This window comes from Stegastes partitus, unplaced genomic scaffold (genome assembly GCF_000690725.1).
Source record: "Stegastes partitus isolate 25-593 unplaced genomic scaffold, Stegastes_partitus-1.0.2 Scaffold1172, whole genome shotgun sequence".
Classification (NCBI taxonomy): Eukaryota; Metazoa; Chordata; class Actinopteri; family Pomacentridae; genus Stegastes; species Stegastes partitus.
Window position 1 is genome coordinate 140,740 of NW_007578903.1, and position 16,865 is coordinate 157,604.

General features: G+C 40.5%; 2 protein-coding genes across 3 annotated transcripts in view; one reads left to right on the plus strand and one right to left on the minus strand.

Annotated features, from left to right (window-relative positions):
* The window catches only part of znf710a (zinc finger protein 710a), a 12,995-nt gene extending 10,070 nt beyond the window's left edge, over nucleotides 1-2,925 (plus strand). For both annotated transcript variants that reach the window (XM_008296960.1, XM_008296961.1), the window contains exons 2-4: nucleotides 241-432; nucleotides 529-703; nucleotides 1,101-2,925. In XM_008296960.1, the coding sequence (XP_008295182.1) occupies nucleotides 241-432; nucleotides 529-703; nucleotides 1,101-1,270 (537 nt within the window). In that variant the 3' untranslated portion in view covers nucleotides 1,271-2,925. The remainder of the gene's footprint in view (nucleotides 1-240; nucleotides 433-528; nucleotides 704-1,100) is intronic.
* Nucleotides 2,926-2,977: 52 nt separating this feature from the next.
* Nucleotides 2,978-15,401, minus strand: idh2 (isocitrate dehydrogenase (NADP(+)) 2). Its single transcript, XM_008296962.1, has 11 exons — nucleotides 15,205-15,401; nucleotides 9,848-9,939; nucleotides 9,212-9,377; nucleotides 7,837-7,997; nucleotides 7,571-7,714; nucleotides 6,229-6,365; nucleotides 5,955-6,106; nucleotides 5,690-5,802; nucleotides 5,331-5,428; nucleotides 5,149-5,241; nucleotides 2,978-3,391 (listed from the first exon to the last, which is right to left on the minus strand). The coding sequence occupies exons 1-11, from the start codon at nucleotides 15,320-15,322 to the stop codon at nucleotides 3,307-3,309; spliced, it is 1,359 nt and encodes a 452-aa protein (XP_008295184.1). The 5' UTR covers nucleotides 15,323-15,401; the 3' UTR covers nucleotides 2,978-3,306.
* Between the last annotated feature and the right edge of the window lie 1,464 nt (nucleotides 15,402-16,865).

Below are 16,865 nucleotides of genomic sequence, written 5' to 3' on the forward strand. Positions count from 1 at the left end.
TTGGACATCGATGCAATTGTAAAAAAAAAAAAAAAAAAAGTTTATTCTTTCCATTGATAGTCTTCTTCGTCAGGCTTCAAGAGTAGGATCAAAAGCCAGATTGCAAATGCTCAAACACAGGCACACATGTGAGCTCCTTGTGTGTTTCCTCGCGATGACTCATTATTTATTTTTCCTCTAAACCATATATTTAGCCAAATTAATTAAAAGGACCCAAACACTTTTTTTTTGTTTCTCCAGGGTATGAAAGAATTCAAGTGTGATGTCTGTGCCAGAGAGTTCACCCTGTCTGCCAACCTGAAGAGACACATGTTGATCCATGCCAGTGTGAGGCCCTTCCAGTGCCACGTCTGCTTCAAGACCTTTGTCCAGAAGCAGACCCTGAAAACGCACATGATTGTCCACCTGCCGGTCAAGCCTTTCAAATGCAAGGTGGGTAAAGAAAGTGGAGTTTTTAATTAAAGTCGAACTGCGTCCCGCTGTGATGGAGCGCGGAGGGACGCTGACTATTGTGCTCTTGTCTCTCAGGTGTGCGGAAAATCGTTCAACAGAATGTACAACCTCCTCGGACACATGCATCTCCACGCTGGCAGCAAGCCCTTCAAGTGCCCTTACTGCACCAGCAAGTTCAACCTGAAGGGCAACCTCAGCCGACACATGAAGGTCAAACACGGCATCATGGACGCCTCGATAGACGGACAAGGTGAGCGGGCTCATCGGTCGTCCTTAATTACGCTCTCTGCTTTAAAAAACCGAATTGTTGATGGGTTTTGTGTGGCAAGTTTCCCAGTGGGACTGCTCGGAGGGCTTCATGTCGCATTATTGTCACTCAGTCTGTCCCTAATGCACTTTGACTCAGCATGTACTGTAATCTAGTGGCCAAGTATTTTGATGTTTCTGTCACTCCCTCTCCGTGTGTTTAGTAAATATAGCACTGCCTGGATTAGACATGCCTGTCTCTATCAGTGGAGACTGATACCGAGGAGGGGCGATCTACTGGCTGTCCTCAACGTGGCCATATGTCTTTAGGAAGAGATCTGCATGCGTGTGCTATTGAGGACAAAGTGGGATCATGTTTGTGTCTCTGCTTCCTTCTTCAGAGCCCCCCCAAGAGACAGAAGGCCAGGAGGACTACGAAGAGGAGAGCTTTGAATTCAGTGAGCGAGAAAACCGAGCTAACAACAACAACACGCCAGACATTGCTAAACTATCTCAAATGGAGTATTACAGCACCTATGGGAAGGGCGCAGGGCGCTTCAGCACTGCATGAATTATTAAAATGACCCCAAATTGAATATAAGTGTGAACTAATAAAAACAGGATTGTTTTTTTTTTTATTATTATTATTATTATTTTTAGTTTTTTTTTTGCTGTCAAAGGCATAGTGCTTGGGTTCTTCAAGGACGTAGAGAAAGCCCAGCAAACTGCACATCAATATGCACTGGAATCAGTCGAAATGCTACAAAATTTGAAAATGTATACTTTTTTATCTAATTCCATATTTTTCATCTCTAAAGCATTGCAAATTTACAGATTAAATATATTTGAAAAAAAAAATGAACAGTCTAAAATAGGATCATTTAAGTTAAAATAAAATACTATATAAATTTGTATATGTTGTCAGTAGCTTTACAACAAGTACATCATCTGAGCCCAATTTGATAAGCACACGTTTAGCGCATACATGACGGTTATATACTGCACTTGCTCATTCAGACAATCCCGGTGTCTCACAGTGTGCTGGGGTAAACCAATGTGAACGGTTGAAGAAGGGAACAAGTGTTGCTGTTCATTTCACTTGCCAAAGCTAATCACATTGCAGAGGTCAACGATTCACTTTCATTTATACTGTGATAAATTAAAGTCAAGGTCTGCAAAATGACTGGATTTGCAATCTGTGTTTTGTTGTATATTATTGTACAGAATGTATCAGTCCACCTATGCGTTGGCTGGTACTGTAATCAGTGCGTTGCACTGAGGACCACAGTGTCTACTTTTTACATTTCTGCATTAACAAGCGTCACCCTGTATTGATCTCTAGTCTATGAATGTAACTGTTTCTGTGGAATGTTTTAAGACGCTAATGAAAAGAAATGAAAACACCCTCTTTAATGGTAGGACCCCTTTACCAAAGAATTGGATCAGATCTTGCATCTACGGGCTTCGTCAGTCTCTTTTTCCTTGCTGTTGTGTTGAGCTGGGACATTGGATTTCTTAGGGTCCAATCGCAGACCTCGTGAAATTACATTCAGGTTCCCCTCCCACCCATCTGTAGATCTCTTCAAAAGATTACCACAGAGAACAGACTGTGGTGCAGCATCTCTTTCAACAAAACCTCACCATTTTCCCCCCCATCCAAGCCTTCACAAGACGAGACTGCAGCATTTTTCAAAAGCAATACAAACCCTGCATTCGTATTGCAGTTGTTTTTTCTTTTTTTTTCTCTTTTTTTTTTTATGGATGAATCTCAACAAGAATTGTCCCAAAAAACTCGGACAGAAATATTAAGTGCCCCAGTGTGTCTGGGAGAGCATGCCATCCATCATGCTGTACACTGGTCTCAAGTGATGAACGACAACCTCCCAACATGTGACAGGGCCATGGACCTTGTGGAAAATGATTTGGAAATGCTCAATATATTCAGTTTCCCAGTGCTTAGCTTTTCAAACTTGTAACCTGCAAACAAGGTATCCATTTGCAATGTTGATATAGCGCATTTAAAATAAAAAAATGCTCATTTTTGTGAGTTTTTCAGCTTCTGTGTTCACTCTGTCACTATTTTAGTGATGATACAAAAAGGGGAAGATGTTCGGCTTCAATGGCTTTCTGTATTAGACATTAGTGTGGAGATAATGTGGATAGAATTGTATGTACAATGTTGTGTACCAGACAATACTGTAAGATAATAAATTTATTTACCTTTAACACTGTTGAACTTTTATTTCTCTTAGAATAACGACAACATAAAATACAGATAATGGGTCAAACGAGATTTATTGGCAAATATGTTTGACACGGACTTCTGTCTTGCCCAAGGCATTACACAGTATTGAATACAGTACTTCACATTACAAAAATAAAACCCTGCAAATAATGGGACAGATAGTTAGAGGGGCATCAGGTGGTAGGACAACTCTCAACTATTTCATAACCTAATAGAACACTACATAATCCTATAGACAGTACTTTTTTTTCTCCTTCTAAACAAATGCAAGTGGATTTATTGACCTTTTAAGTTAAAAATGAGGTACAAAAACAGAAGAGTGACATTGCCATCTCCAGGCTTATTATAATCTTTCAAGTCCTTCACTTGCCGAGGGCTTTATCCAGATTTGTCTTGATGGCGTCGAGGAAGTCTGTGGTATTGACGTAGTGCTCGTTCAGCTTGCAACTGAAAAGGTACGGCAGGACAGAGCAGATCAGAAAATTCAACAGCGTTCAACGCTTTAGGAAACCACACCATAAAAACACAAAAACAGAATATTTTTACTCTTATTGTTCAGAATCAATTTCTATTGTTAGTTTTTTAGCATCAACAACAAAGTATTGCTTAACATTAGAAAGGGCAGAACACACGATAAACTTAAATGGCTATGAGTTCGAACTACACGGGAGTTTTAACATTACTGTATTTACACATCTCAAGTTTTCAGAAAATTGTGCCCTTAAAGGACAAAAATACAATCCATTCATAGGAAGATGTGTAAACTGCAACGCCTCATGGATGATAAAGCCTCAAAGATGTGTTCGAGGTAACGTGCCAACCCGATCAAGTAGGAGACATTCACCAAACATGTGGAGAAAAGGGTGGGTAAACAAGATAGCACATACCTCCAACAGGGCTACACAATCCTTAAATGTTTACAAAACCTTTCATTTGTCCCTGAATCGAGACTGACAATCCTGCAATTTGTTCATTTGAATGTTCATTAGAAGTGAGAAAAATTCACTCTAAATCAAAATGCCCTTTTAATGTCTAATTTAAGAATCTTTTAAAATCTCCTCGATCCACATTCTGATTTGCATGTAAAACAGATTTTTTTCTTACTTTCCACCCAACTTAATTGAAATCAGTTACATGTTTACGACAACCTGCTGGGAAACGAGCAGAAACAAAAACACTTTCTTTTTTTTTTTTCCCAGCAGATGTCTGAAACTCCTCAAACATTCCCAAAAATGGGGGCACGTTTACCACAAAGTCCCCAACTTGTATTACATGCTGGCAGGTCAGAATCAGAGCAAATAATATCCTGTCTTGTGCCAACGTTTCAGACCAACAGTGGTGGTTTTAATCGATGAATTTATTGAAAGTTAAAATAAGGAAATCTGACAGTGAGAGCACCAAAACCTTGTTCATTTTCTGGGTGCCATTATAGGCTTAATGTCCCAAAACATAAAGATGCTCCGTGGACTAAATGGATCCCTACTTCAAATTGGGGCTGCGACTAATGAGTTTTTGTATGATTGATTAATCTGCAAATTATTTTCTCAAATTATTTGCTTTATAAAATGTTAGCCAGTGGTGAAAAACGGATGTCACATTTTCCCCAGAACTCAAGATGACATATTCAAATGATTTGTTTTGCACAACCAACAGTCCAGAACCGAAAGATATGAAAACAGAGAAACAGCAGTCGAAACTTCTCACAGTCAGGATACTTAAATTATGACATATTTGTCATTTTTAAGCAGAAATGACAATCACTGAAATAGTTAGAGATTATTTAAATTAAGTAGAAGTCTTGATTCTACTTTAAATCCAATTCTCCCTTTGTATATTAAATGATACGTTGGTGTCACATTGTTTTCTAATGACTTCCTAGTTTTACTTCTAAAACTTCTACTCTGCTGATGTGAAGGTCAAGCCCTTCCTTACAAGTTCAGAAGCCGCCCAGGTACTAGATGTTAATTATGTAAGCATGCAGCACACTGCAATACATTTAGGTTTGCTATTTGATGCACTGACGACTCCACTCAAACGAAGAGAGTGCTGTAATGGACACTAATGCTGCACAACACTCTGTAGATATAAAAAAGTATTTCCAGTGTGCTGCTGCCAGCCACAGTATATCTAATGGAAAGGTTCCGAGCGTACATTTTAGTAAGCAAACACTGTAAACTAAGGTATCAACATGGAAATCAACTTACTTGGGCAAGCCATGGATGCAGCCTGCGAGGTCCTTGGTCATGGTGCCACTCTCAACAGTCTCAACACACACCCTCTCCAGAGTCTGGGAGAACCTGCAGAATAATCAAGAAATGTGTTTTTTTAAAAAGCCACATTTCACATTAGGGATATTATATTTCCTGAAATGTTTTATATCTCTTACTTGATAAGGTCAGGGTTGCCATCAAGTTTGCCTCGGTGCTCCAGGCCTCTGGTCCAGGCAAAAATACTGGCGATGGGGTTGGTGCTGGTCGGCCTTCCCTGAAAGCAGAGTTGAGAAAAAATGATGATGTGCTTAAGTACTAGACAACTATTTAAATGATCATGTCCAGCATCAACTATTTGCTAGTATGGCATGTATGCCTACTTGTCATACTCAATTGTCAACACACGGTGGCAGTATAGCTCCACACATCACTCAGTCTACTTGCAAGAAGATCACTTGTCTTCACACATTTTCTGTTTCCTTTCCCAGCTGAAATGATATGCTATACAGACAGACAAAGACGGATAGTTACTAACCTTCTGGTGCTCACGATAGTGCCTGGTCACAGTGCCGTGGGCTGCCTCAGCCTCAATGGTCTTGCCGTCAGGGCACACAAGAACCGATGTCATCAGTCCCAGAGAACCAAAGCCTAAACCGGGAAACGCAAAATCCTTCTTTAGTGCAACCCACATCAGCCCAAAAGCTGGCAAGCACCATGAACGGTTATAGATTTCAGTATTTCATAACAGCATAATTTCCGAAGAAGAGGCAGAAGTGTTGTTGTTTTTTTAAATATCTCACCCTGTGCAAGAATATCAGACTGAACGTCTCCATCATAGTTCTTGCAAGCCCACACAAAGGCTCCAGAAGATTTCAGCACTTGTGCGACCATATCATCAATAAGCCTGTGCTCATACCAGATCTTCAGTTTGTCAAACTCTGGCTTGTAATTCCTGCAGGATGCACAAAACACATGTTAATTAAAGCTCTTTTGAGCAAAGGGGTAGTTTAAGAATTATTCATATGTGTGCACAAAGAAAGTGAAACACCAAACACAAAGACAGTAGACACTTACTTTTCAAAGATCTCCTGGAAGATGTCTTTAAATCTGCCATCATAAGCTTTCAGAATGGTGTTCTTTGTGCTCATATACAGGGGCCACTTCTTGCCAATAGCATACTGGAAGCAGCTGTGTGCAAAGCCTGTAATAGACTGATGAAAAGGGGGGAAAAAGAGAAACATTTTACGACTTGCTGTAGGTTTTATCAGTAGTACAGCGGTTAACAACCTTCCCCCTGACACACTGAAAGTCATCTACTATGACCTCTGATGTTGATAAATCAAACAGACTGCTGATGAAGGTAAACAAAAGAGTAGCGAAGCAGGTTAAAATAAGGTTAGTCTGCTAGAATGACTGCCGTGTCATTTCTAAAAAGCACCTTAGGGAAAATGGAAGAAGAATGTCAGATTTCTTTCAGCATGAAGTTAAAAATACGCAGAACTGTAATACCAAGGATAACCATCCTGACAGTTAAACTGGAATTATGGCTCAGATTTCAGCAAATACTGTAAACTTTCTGTATTTCTCAGTGCTGAATTAATGCATGCTTTAAGAAAAAAACAATTAACCAGGATTTAAATATGACAACTTATACATATATGCAGAACCTTTTTTTTTTTTTTTTTAATCATAACTGCAGTTTTTAAGACACAACTGAAACTAAAAGACATTTATAGAGGACAGCGGATGTCAATAAATGTCTGATTGTTAATTAACCACAGTAGCTGTTTTCCATATAATGCAATATATAGTATAAAATGTATAATACAATAATATACTATATGCAATAAAATGAGTAAAGCAAGAAAAGGTCACAACCCCGGAAACAAAACCAGCTGTTCGCCAGCTGTCAAAAAATCTCAAGACATAAAACAACAAAAGATGCTTGGCCACACAAAATAGAAAAATGGCAGAGGTCTTCAAGAACTTTGTTTAGTTGGGGATTTATTCTTTTATGTCAGCTGATATTGGCCATAACTGGGAAAAGGTGTTTGCAATTCCCATGGTGCGCATCAATTTCTTTATTTTAAAGTCAAAACAACCTCAACAAAGGTGAAAACTCTGTGTGAAATTGAGGACTTTTTTTATTTCACTGTTTCCATGAACATTTTTTAATGGAAACACACCCACTGTTGCACTGGGTGACAGTTCTTCACTGTGATGAGATTTGGAGTACATTGCACATTAAAGTACTATTGGCCCCAACAAACACAGTTACTAAAGCTCCTTCTGTAAGTATGAAGTGACTTGAAGCCTCAGCAGACTGTTGCTGCCGTTAGTCCCTTTATGGGATTTGTTGATATTAACGTAAATATAGAACCTCACCAAAAGTATCCTATAAGTAGTATTTGCTCACCTCATCTGTGTTGTACATGCCCATTCCACAGCCACCAGCAGGAAAGTCATAAACCTCCCATTCCTTGCCTGCACTACCATCAGCAGGTGAGAAGATGATCTTGAATTTGCCGGGCTGATTCACGACGAAGTCTGTTGCTCTATACTGTAAAAGAAACACAGAACGCTTTACTAACCTGAATACATTTTACACTTATCTTGAAACTCCTTGTTTTGTTCTAGCTTTGGGTTCCAAATGTGAAAGGACCATCACTGTTATAAACTCACCTGATCACCAAAGGCGTGTCTGCCGATGGTGATGGGCTGCGTCCAGCCTGGAACCAGCCTGGGAATGTTCTTGCAGATGATTGGCTCACGGAAGACGGTGCCGCCCAGGATGTTCCTGATGGTTCCGTTGGGGCTCTTCCACATCTTCTTCAGGCTGAACTCTACGTTTAAAAACAGAAAAGTTTAGGAATACAGGAGAAACACACCACAACTTCAAACAACACGAGTCAAATGATTCTGAAAATTCAGTGTTACAGGTTTAAAAAAACAAAACAAAACCGGCATTCATATGTAAATACAACTGTTGGCAATTATTTTCACAATTAAGGGAATTTGCCCACAACACCAGTGCATTAATAAACCATTTAATTGCAGTTCTGTCCTCCTAATGTTCTGTCCTCCTGCATTTTAAATACTGGAAAATTAAATGCAAATAGGTACACAAAGCGAAACGGGAGATGTTTGACATTTTATTTTGTCATGTCTCTGTATAAAGCAATCTGTTTCTTATCAAAGCAAGGTTTATTAATTCAACTGTTTTAAATTCATCAATTCCACTTAACAAACATTGTAGAGCGGCAAATTGTCTAATCAGCCTCGCTTCCTGATGTGTCGCCATCAGTCTTGCGTGGCAATCCACAGACCCTACTATTGCTTTTTAAGTACCTCTGCTTACCCACAAGACCATTTTTTAATACTATATATTCCATTATAAATACATAGCCTTTTCCTTGCTGTGTGAATATTTGCCTTTGTGAAAATCCAAATCAGCTCTATTGGTCAAGTATGCAAACACATTAAAGGAATTTGACTCAAGTGTTTTCTTTGCTCTCAAAGTACTTAAAATAAAACACACATGCATTTAAACAAAGGCAGCAGGTTACAGAAGGAAAATGAGTGTTTAACTGTTTAAATATATGTTTAGAGTGAATCAGAGTTGTAGTTATTAACATTAATCCACCTCTGTCTTTGTATTTGGGCAAATAGAGCAATGAGCCCCAAGAAGAAACTAATTTAATACTCAATTACAGCTTTATTTTTGAATTTTGGGAATTTTGTCTTCACCATTTTGCAGATGAGAGGTACAACATACAACAAGGAATTGAACTGCAGACATGGCAATTTTGCACACTTAACCATAAAACTACTGGATGAGTTAATTGCAGCTCTGCAAAAGTTCAAACCATTTATCCTACTCTATATATAATGTTAGCATCTACTGTAAGACAGATACACAGCTCTGTTGACCCCTAAACTGCATTTCCCAAAATTGGACAGGTGGTAAATACTAAAGCCATTCCATCAGCGAGGCAATGAGTAAGTGTAAACTGCTCTGACATTAGACATGTATATTGCTCAGAGACTTGGTAAAGACCTTCAACTCTGGCTTCGTCAGGTGTGATGGTGGCACACTTAACCGCCACGTGGTATTTCTTAGTAGCCAGGGCAGAGTCGATGGTGACTTGGTCATCAGTCTGGTCGCGGTATGGCAGACCCAGGTCATAATACTTCAGCTCAACATCAACATTGGACAGGATAAGCTATAGAACCAAAAAAAATAAATACAAACACAAAACAAAAATTAGCATCTACAACTTAGTCCAACTACATGAGTGCACTGTTCTTCTGTTTTTCACACATTTTCCCTCAACGAGTACAAATATATATCTTGCATTCAGTGCAATCTGAGATCAGTGAGATTGTTAAGACAACAGAAGTCATTATTAGTTTGTTCAGGGATCGACACCCCTGCTTCAATGCGTTTTCTTCTGCAGCCAACAACATCTGCTCTCTCCAGAGGCAATCAGCCAGTGACTGAATGAAACATCACTAAAGCCCCTCCCCGACATCATACATCCATAATCCACCACGTAGTCCTTCCCACACATCCACGTGTCAGTCTGCGTATAAAAATAGGCAAGTCAGACAGCCCGGGCTTTTCCCTCTTCTGAGACTCACACCAGTGTTTGTGCATTTACCCTTCCACCCCTGGATGCCCTTCCCGTATTACCTTCTCTTTGATGAACTCCCAGATGATCCTGGTCATCTCATCTCCGTCCATCTCCACCACCGGCTGGGCCACTTTGATGCGTTTGTCGGCATCTGCCAGTCATGCAAACAAAAAGGGGTTTACGGAAAACTGGTGAGACCGCTGAGCGACATTTATAAAGACGGGAAAATATGTTGATCCTAGAATCCCAGATCCTGGAATTTGCAGCCCAAGGTAACAAACTGATCTGACCAACCGTCTACATCACAGGGATTTTAGGTTGACTGTTATATGGTAAAAAGCACCAAATCCACCTTTGAAACTATGTGTTTGCTTCAAAAATTACAGAAACAATTGACTATCTGTAGATTGAGTCATAAATCAACTATTTGTTTCCGCTCCACTCAGGACTTCTTGCCATTACTTGCCTTTTAATACCCCAGGAATCGTTTAACCAGTCCAGCGGGTGCTAGCATGTCACACCAAATGACCAAAAGTTAGTGGACAATCTTAATAACTATCCATCCATCCATCCATCCATCCATTATCTATACACCGCTTAATCCTCATTAGGGTCACGGGGGGGGTGGAGTCTATCCCAGCTGACTTAGAGCGAAGGCAGACAACACCCTGGACAGGTCACCAGTCTATCACAGGGCTACACTTAGAGGCAGACAACCAAGCACACTCACATTCACACCAATCAATTAACTTCAACATCTTTTTGGAGCTTGTGGGAGGAAGAACATGTAAACTCCACGCAGAAAGATCCCGGTGCCCCCACTGGGATGCGAGCCAGCAACCTTCTTGCTGCGAGGCAACAGTGCTACCAACTGCGCCACCTTGCAGCCCTTTTAATAACTAAATGATTTCAAACATATAATCATTAACATTCATGCCTTTCAGCCAGCAGTCTTTCTCTCCTGCATTTGCTGGTGCTTTACAGTGTGTCTTGATGCATTACTGCCCGTCAGCGTAACAGCCTGAATCTGCTGCTGCATATCATGTGCAACGAATCAGTGCCGGCTTAATTCAACCCTGTTCACTGCTGTGCCAGTTGCTGAAAATATTTCATCTATAGTTGGAACTCGCATTTGGCCGATCAGAAAATCCCAATTCACAGTACACAATTATGTCTTTGCTAAAAATGATTGTTGGTTCTACTCTTTTTTTTACACAGCCCCAGTTTATACTCCAAAAACCATAATTACAGAATAAAAAAGAAGCTTTATGAATGCAATATTTTATGTTTAAAAAAAAAAAAAAGATGTATTTTTTAAATGCGTTCAATTATCATACCAAACACACAGGCTACTTTATTTCCACCCCACAGTTGACTTTTTAAGACGGTCTCTTAACTCCTTTGCCTTTCACCAGGATCAACGTGGATTAGTATCTCTAATCATATCTGCACTCAGTCTGCTCAGTGTGTGAGAGTCCTGCCAGCAGGACAATTTCACTGAATAGAAAAGTACAGGGGGAGGTGCAGAGGATCAAGTGAGTCTCAGATTTCCCAGGCAAGTTAATGCTCCCCCACTGCTACCAAAGTCTTCCCAGAGTAATGCAAGCAAACATTAGGTGCCTGCTGGAAATGTTATACAACCAGTTTTTTTTTTTAATGTACAAGTCCCTATAGATAAAATTACTACAACTCAAAAACATGAGTTTGAGAAGACGTTTGACTTTAATGAGGCTGTGGTAGCACCTGCTGTGTTCTCGCTCAATGCTTCAAACATGACACGAGACTCGCTGGTGACCATGCACTGAAAATAACCTCATAGGAAGACAGTTGCGACCTTCATGTTACAATCATGTTACACAACAGCAAAATGCAGACAGATGCAGATGAGGGGGAAAAAAACTAGATCTGTGACAGCACTGTGGAAAACCAACATACGTTTCTGAATTTCTCTGCTGGTAGCCTAAATCACCATTGTTGGGGCTCAGTGACACCACACACTTGTAAAACTACTGAACAGTTTGTAGGGAGTTTTCCGTTTTAGCACATGACAGAGGAAAGTGAAAGTCACTTTGTCAGCAATGTTACTTTGAAATGCATCCACTAAAGTAGCTGTAGTTACTTCAAGGCAGACACAATTGCTAAAACTGTGAAACAAGCAGCAGTACTTTCATTAGATTTCTTCTTTTTAGTCTTTTCCCCATGCTGACAATTTTAGATGGGAATGTCATCATTAGAGCTGAAGCAATCAGTCTATCAAGAACAAAACAAACCAGCAATTTTGATAACTGATCATTTATTCTTTTGGAAAACTCACAAATTCTCCATATTAGTGCTTTCATATCAGTCTTTCTTTGTGAAATATGCCATTAACCAGAATATTTTTAGGGGAAGGACTGTTTGTTGGACAAAAAAAGCCATTAAGACTGAACCTTGGGCTTTAAGAAGTTTGGCATTTTTCATTACTATCTGACATTTCATGAGCTCAACGATTGATTGTGACAAGAATCTGCAGATCTATTTATCATCACTGTGTAATGACACTAGAAAAGAACACAATCCATCAAAAGCTGTACTTGAAATCAGCTATTCTAAACCAATATCATTTATATTACTACATGTACAATGTTCATGACAAAGATAGGTGACACAATTAATAACTACCTGACAAGAAAAGAAGGTGGACCGGATTTTTATGATTTTTTTAAGCAGACTTAGTTCTTCTCTATCTGCTTTCGGAATAGGCGACTCAGTGCTGCAGTGCATCATGGGTACTGCTACTGCCCCGGCATCGTTTCTGACTCGTCAAACCTAAATCTGCGAAAACAGAACTCTCCTATCACAATGCAGGGGGAGGGGAGTGCAGGAGGGAGCTGAGCAGGTTATGTAACTTCTGAGCGTATCAACAAACTGGACGCTGAAGGGCGAGCTGAAACAAAGTCATGCGGGCCTGCCTGCCACATCATTTGCACATACATTGGAGATATATGTCTGCATATATGTCTGCAAGATTTACGACTCCTTTTAGCCTGAGATACAGGCAGGTATGAGCAGAAATACACAGACAAATATCCTACAATTTAAAACACTGCATGAGGGCATGGGTATTTTAATTGAAACTATCTGTTGTCTTCATTTAAAATAATGTGCAAGAACACAAAAAGCATGAAGAGCGTTCGAGAGAGGTTCAGTATTGTTAACGTGCTTGGATACCATGCAAATTGCACATCTGGGTTTTGGAGGTGAAATCACAACATAATAACAAAAATGGGAAATTTGAATGTCTTTTCTCAATCAGGTAGAAATGAATTTGCCTGCACGTTGTCCACAATCATTAAATCATGGCTTCATACCAGGGAACCTCTAATGAAAGAATCAGTAAGCAAGACTAGCAATCTGACCTCGCTATAAGTGCCAACTTTGAGTATTTAGTGGTCCTAAATACCGTCTGCAGCACAAGGTGCTTACAACTAATTTTAAAACTGAACTGTGAGCTGCTATGCGCGCAGCATTACTTGTGCAATATGCATGAAGGGCAAACTGTCGAAGACAATCTGAAACAATGAGTGCCTTCACAAGGTGAAAGGAAAAGCCATTGATTAGACATTCTGTCTGGTTAACTATCAACACAGACAGACATCTTAAACCACCTTAGTTGTAATCCTTTACCTAGAAACGGGACTTACAATGTAAACAAGACGGCTAGAGTTGAGCTGCAGGCTACACTGCAGACTGTACTTAAAGGGTCACTTAAGGAACTGCAGACACAAAAGTAAACCACGGTGAAAGCAGAGGTTTGAAGTGCACAGATTAAAGCTGGAGGCTGATGAGAGCGTCACACCTTATCTTTGTGACATCCAACAAACCTGTTGGCCAATTTTACAAGCTGTGTGAAATGTAAAAGGGAGAGCAGTAAAGCTGATACTGAAGGCGATGCAGCTTGCAATGCAATAAGGCAAAAATCCTGTCAATCTTGCACGTAAAGCCTGACTCACAACTTTATATAACACATCATTCTGACAGACTCAATAAAAGGAACATGTGGATGCTTCATAAACTTTCACAGTTTTCCACTTGCCTTTACAGACTACACTTCATACACTCCTCCACTGGTTTAACATTTGACATTACTGGGCTATGACCATCCATCACCATCATCTAGTTACACTACAAAGCTCAAATGACATGTTGATTCAAACACACCTGAGCCAAAGCGCCCTTCAGTTGACCCGCTGCTTGATAAACACAGTCTGGTCATGCTAGATTTGCTTTGCAGGAAGGGGGGAGAGATCTGCATTTTCAGTTTCTAAATCTTGCTATCTGCAGAGCTCACATTTAAGTCTCTCCTCTAAATCACACACAAAAAAAGGCAATCGATTTGGATTGCTCTCTTGGCACTGGTTATAAAGACACAGCACAAATTAGCAAACATTTAGAGGCACCATAAAAGTAACAAGCCGCACAGGGTTTTACAGTCTACATTCTAGGGTCGGAAGCGGTGAAATGTGCAGGTCTGAGCTGCAGTCTGGATGTAACCCAGATGGAAAACAGTATGTAGGACAGAGCGAGCACTGGCAGCGGCAGCCATTGCTCTCTATAGCGGAGACTCGTATGCGGTGGCTGACCTTGGAAAAAGTTTCCCAAGTCATTGTCTCACTAACAACATGACAGTTAAGCGGCAGCTCATCAATTTGGATTTGGACAGCTAATTTGACATATTTATTTTTTATGGGACAGCGGTTATATTTTTCTGGCCCACACAGACGAGCAATAAAATGTCCGCAAAGACAGCTAAAAACAGATCGTCCATTTGATTCATCTGCTGCCAGTTTCGGTCATTTTTTTTCTCCGGGATTTATGCCGTCCTTCGAGGAGAAGCGGCACGTACACAAGCCCCGTCGCATCTATTTTTATTTTCACATCTGAGAGGTGTTCATGTTTAATTCATATCTATGACGGCGTTTCTTCACCCTGTCCTCAACTGCTCCTTAAAGTTTGAATGGGGGGGAGGACAAAGACGGCTCGGTCTGCTCGCTGCTTCGGCCTCTCGTCTCCCTCTTTCTCTCTCGACGTTTGCATCTTCCTCGTCTATGAAAACAACCTGCACTCGACCCGCCATATTACAGCCATTTAAACACTGGGAGGCGTTTAGAGCATCACTGCCTCCGTGCTCGCACAACCATTAAAGCTATTAACAGCATCCCGGTTGAATAGCAGCAACTTGGCTAGCATAGCTGCGTTAGCCCGGCGTCACCGGCTTCGTAAAGGTTGACTGATTTTTGATGCTGGACTGCCACTACGTTAGCTTAGCAAACACAACCGGGGCTACGTTTGAAAACGCCACTAGTCAGCTAGCTGCAGTTAACGGTTTAACGTATTGATGCTGAGGATGACCTCGGTTATCTCTCTCTTCACTCACAGTTTCTTTGTTGCAAAGTCTGGCAATTTGCAGCCGGCGCCAGCACCGCGGGGTTTCTGGAAAAAGCCGCGCCGGCAGACCTCGAAAGAGTGCTGAGGACTTTCAAATATCCAGCCATGTCTCCCCGGCCCGGATCACTTTGCGGTTAACACTCGACGAAACTCAGAGCAAAGAGGGGGCAAAGCGCTCCGAGGTTCTCTGCAATATAGTCGGCGGCGGCGGCAGCACCGCCCTTCCTCCCTCCTCGGCGGGACACGCTGGTGTCTACGTCAGAGTCACACAGAGTCGAGAGGAGGAACCGACTCTAACAGCCGTTAAACTCCTCTCAGCCCCGGTGTACCGGCAGTACCCGCCGCTCCGTGCCCGGCAGAAGGTCACTGTTTATACATTAAACCTCCCGTAGCCGAAACTCAATTTTGTGTTTTTTTTTTTTTTTTAAACTTGCAGTAAAACCTGTTAAGATATAAAGACATGTCATTCCTCAAGTCCCCCCACAACCAGACAGTCCCTCAGCTTTATGAGCCAGTGAGTTCCTGGAGGTCAGACATTCAGAGAGGACAGCTGACTCACCCTTCACTGGGTTTATTTACCTTCTACAGCTGCTACTGATGACTCAAAATGTCTCAGCCACGAGCAAAGTGTACCCAATGGTTGCCTGCAAGAGTGAACACAAGAGTCTTGATGCACTCCCAGCATCTGAGGGACTGAAGACTCAGTGGATTACTTTTATCATTGATGATAATGTCACCACAACAATAGGACAATTCTTAGTGACAGCACACTGTGAGGCCAATGTAGTCAGCATTGTTATTAGCTTTGATTATATTGAGGCTCTGTTTACACTAGCCTTCACAAACATTTAGAGATAGTGGAAACTTTAAAGCCTATTGGAAACCAGTAAACAAGGATTTTGTTGGTTATTGTATTTTCATATTGTCTGTTGTGCTTCAGTGCAACCTACACTCAGTCAGTGTTGACATGGGTTGTCTTTTCTTACTGTTTTTTGTTGGGGGTTTTTTGTTGTCAAACAACAGAATGAATCAATCAATAGATTAGAAGATGTTGTGGTTGCTCACAAAAACTGTACTAGTAGGGCAAAATGTGGTAAGAAGCCCAACAGCATAATTCCCCTCCTGACTACTAGATATAATCAGTGTTTTCCAGTCTTTTCTTGGATGATAGTGGCCTTGCTAACCTTAAAAATCAATAAAATCTTTGTAAATCAAAATAAATTTTAATGCCAAAGCGGTTCCACATTACTTTTATGTCCGGGATTTAAATATCAATGATAAATAATGAACTTATTATAAAGTAAACCATCAATTCTAAATCAAATAGCAATGACCAAGCCATTTAAACAAAAAAGTTAATATAATTTCTGTCTGTATGTAACATTTAAGTTGCAGTTAAAGCAAAAATAATACCACAATTTTAATATATAGTTAATAAGTAGCAAGTTTGCATTGATCAAAATGACTCGTTTGCTAAAATTCCTCCTTTGTTTTCTTCCCTGGGTCATGGAGGAAGATGTCCCCCTTCAGGATTTTACATTTTTTATTAAATTAACAAAGTCGTAGTCCATTGTGATATAATTATCTGCTGGATTTGTTCACTTAAGCATATTTCTTGTGAACATAAGCCTGTATTTACTCATCTATGCA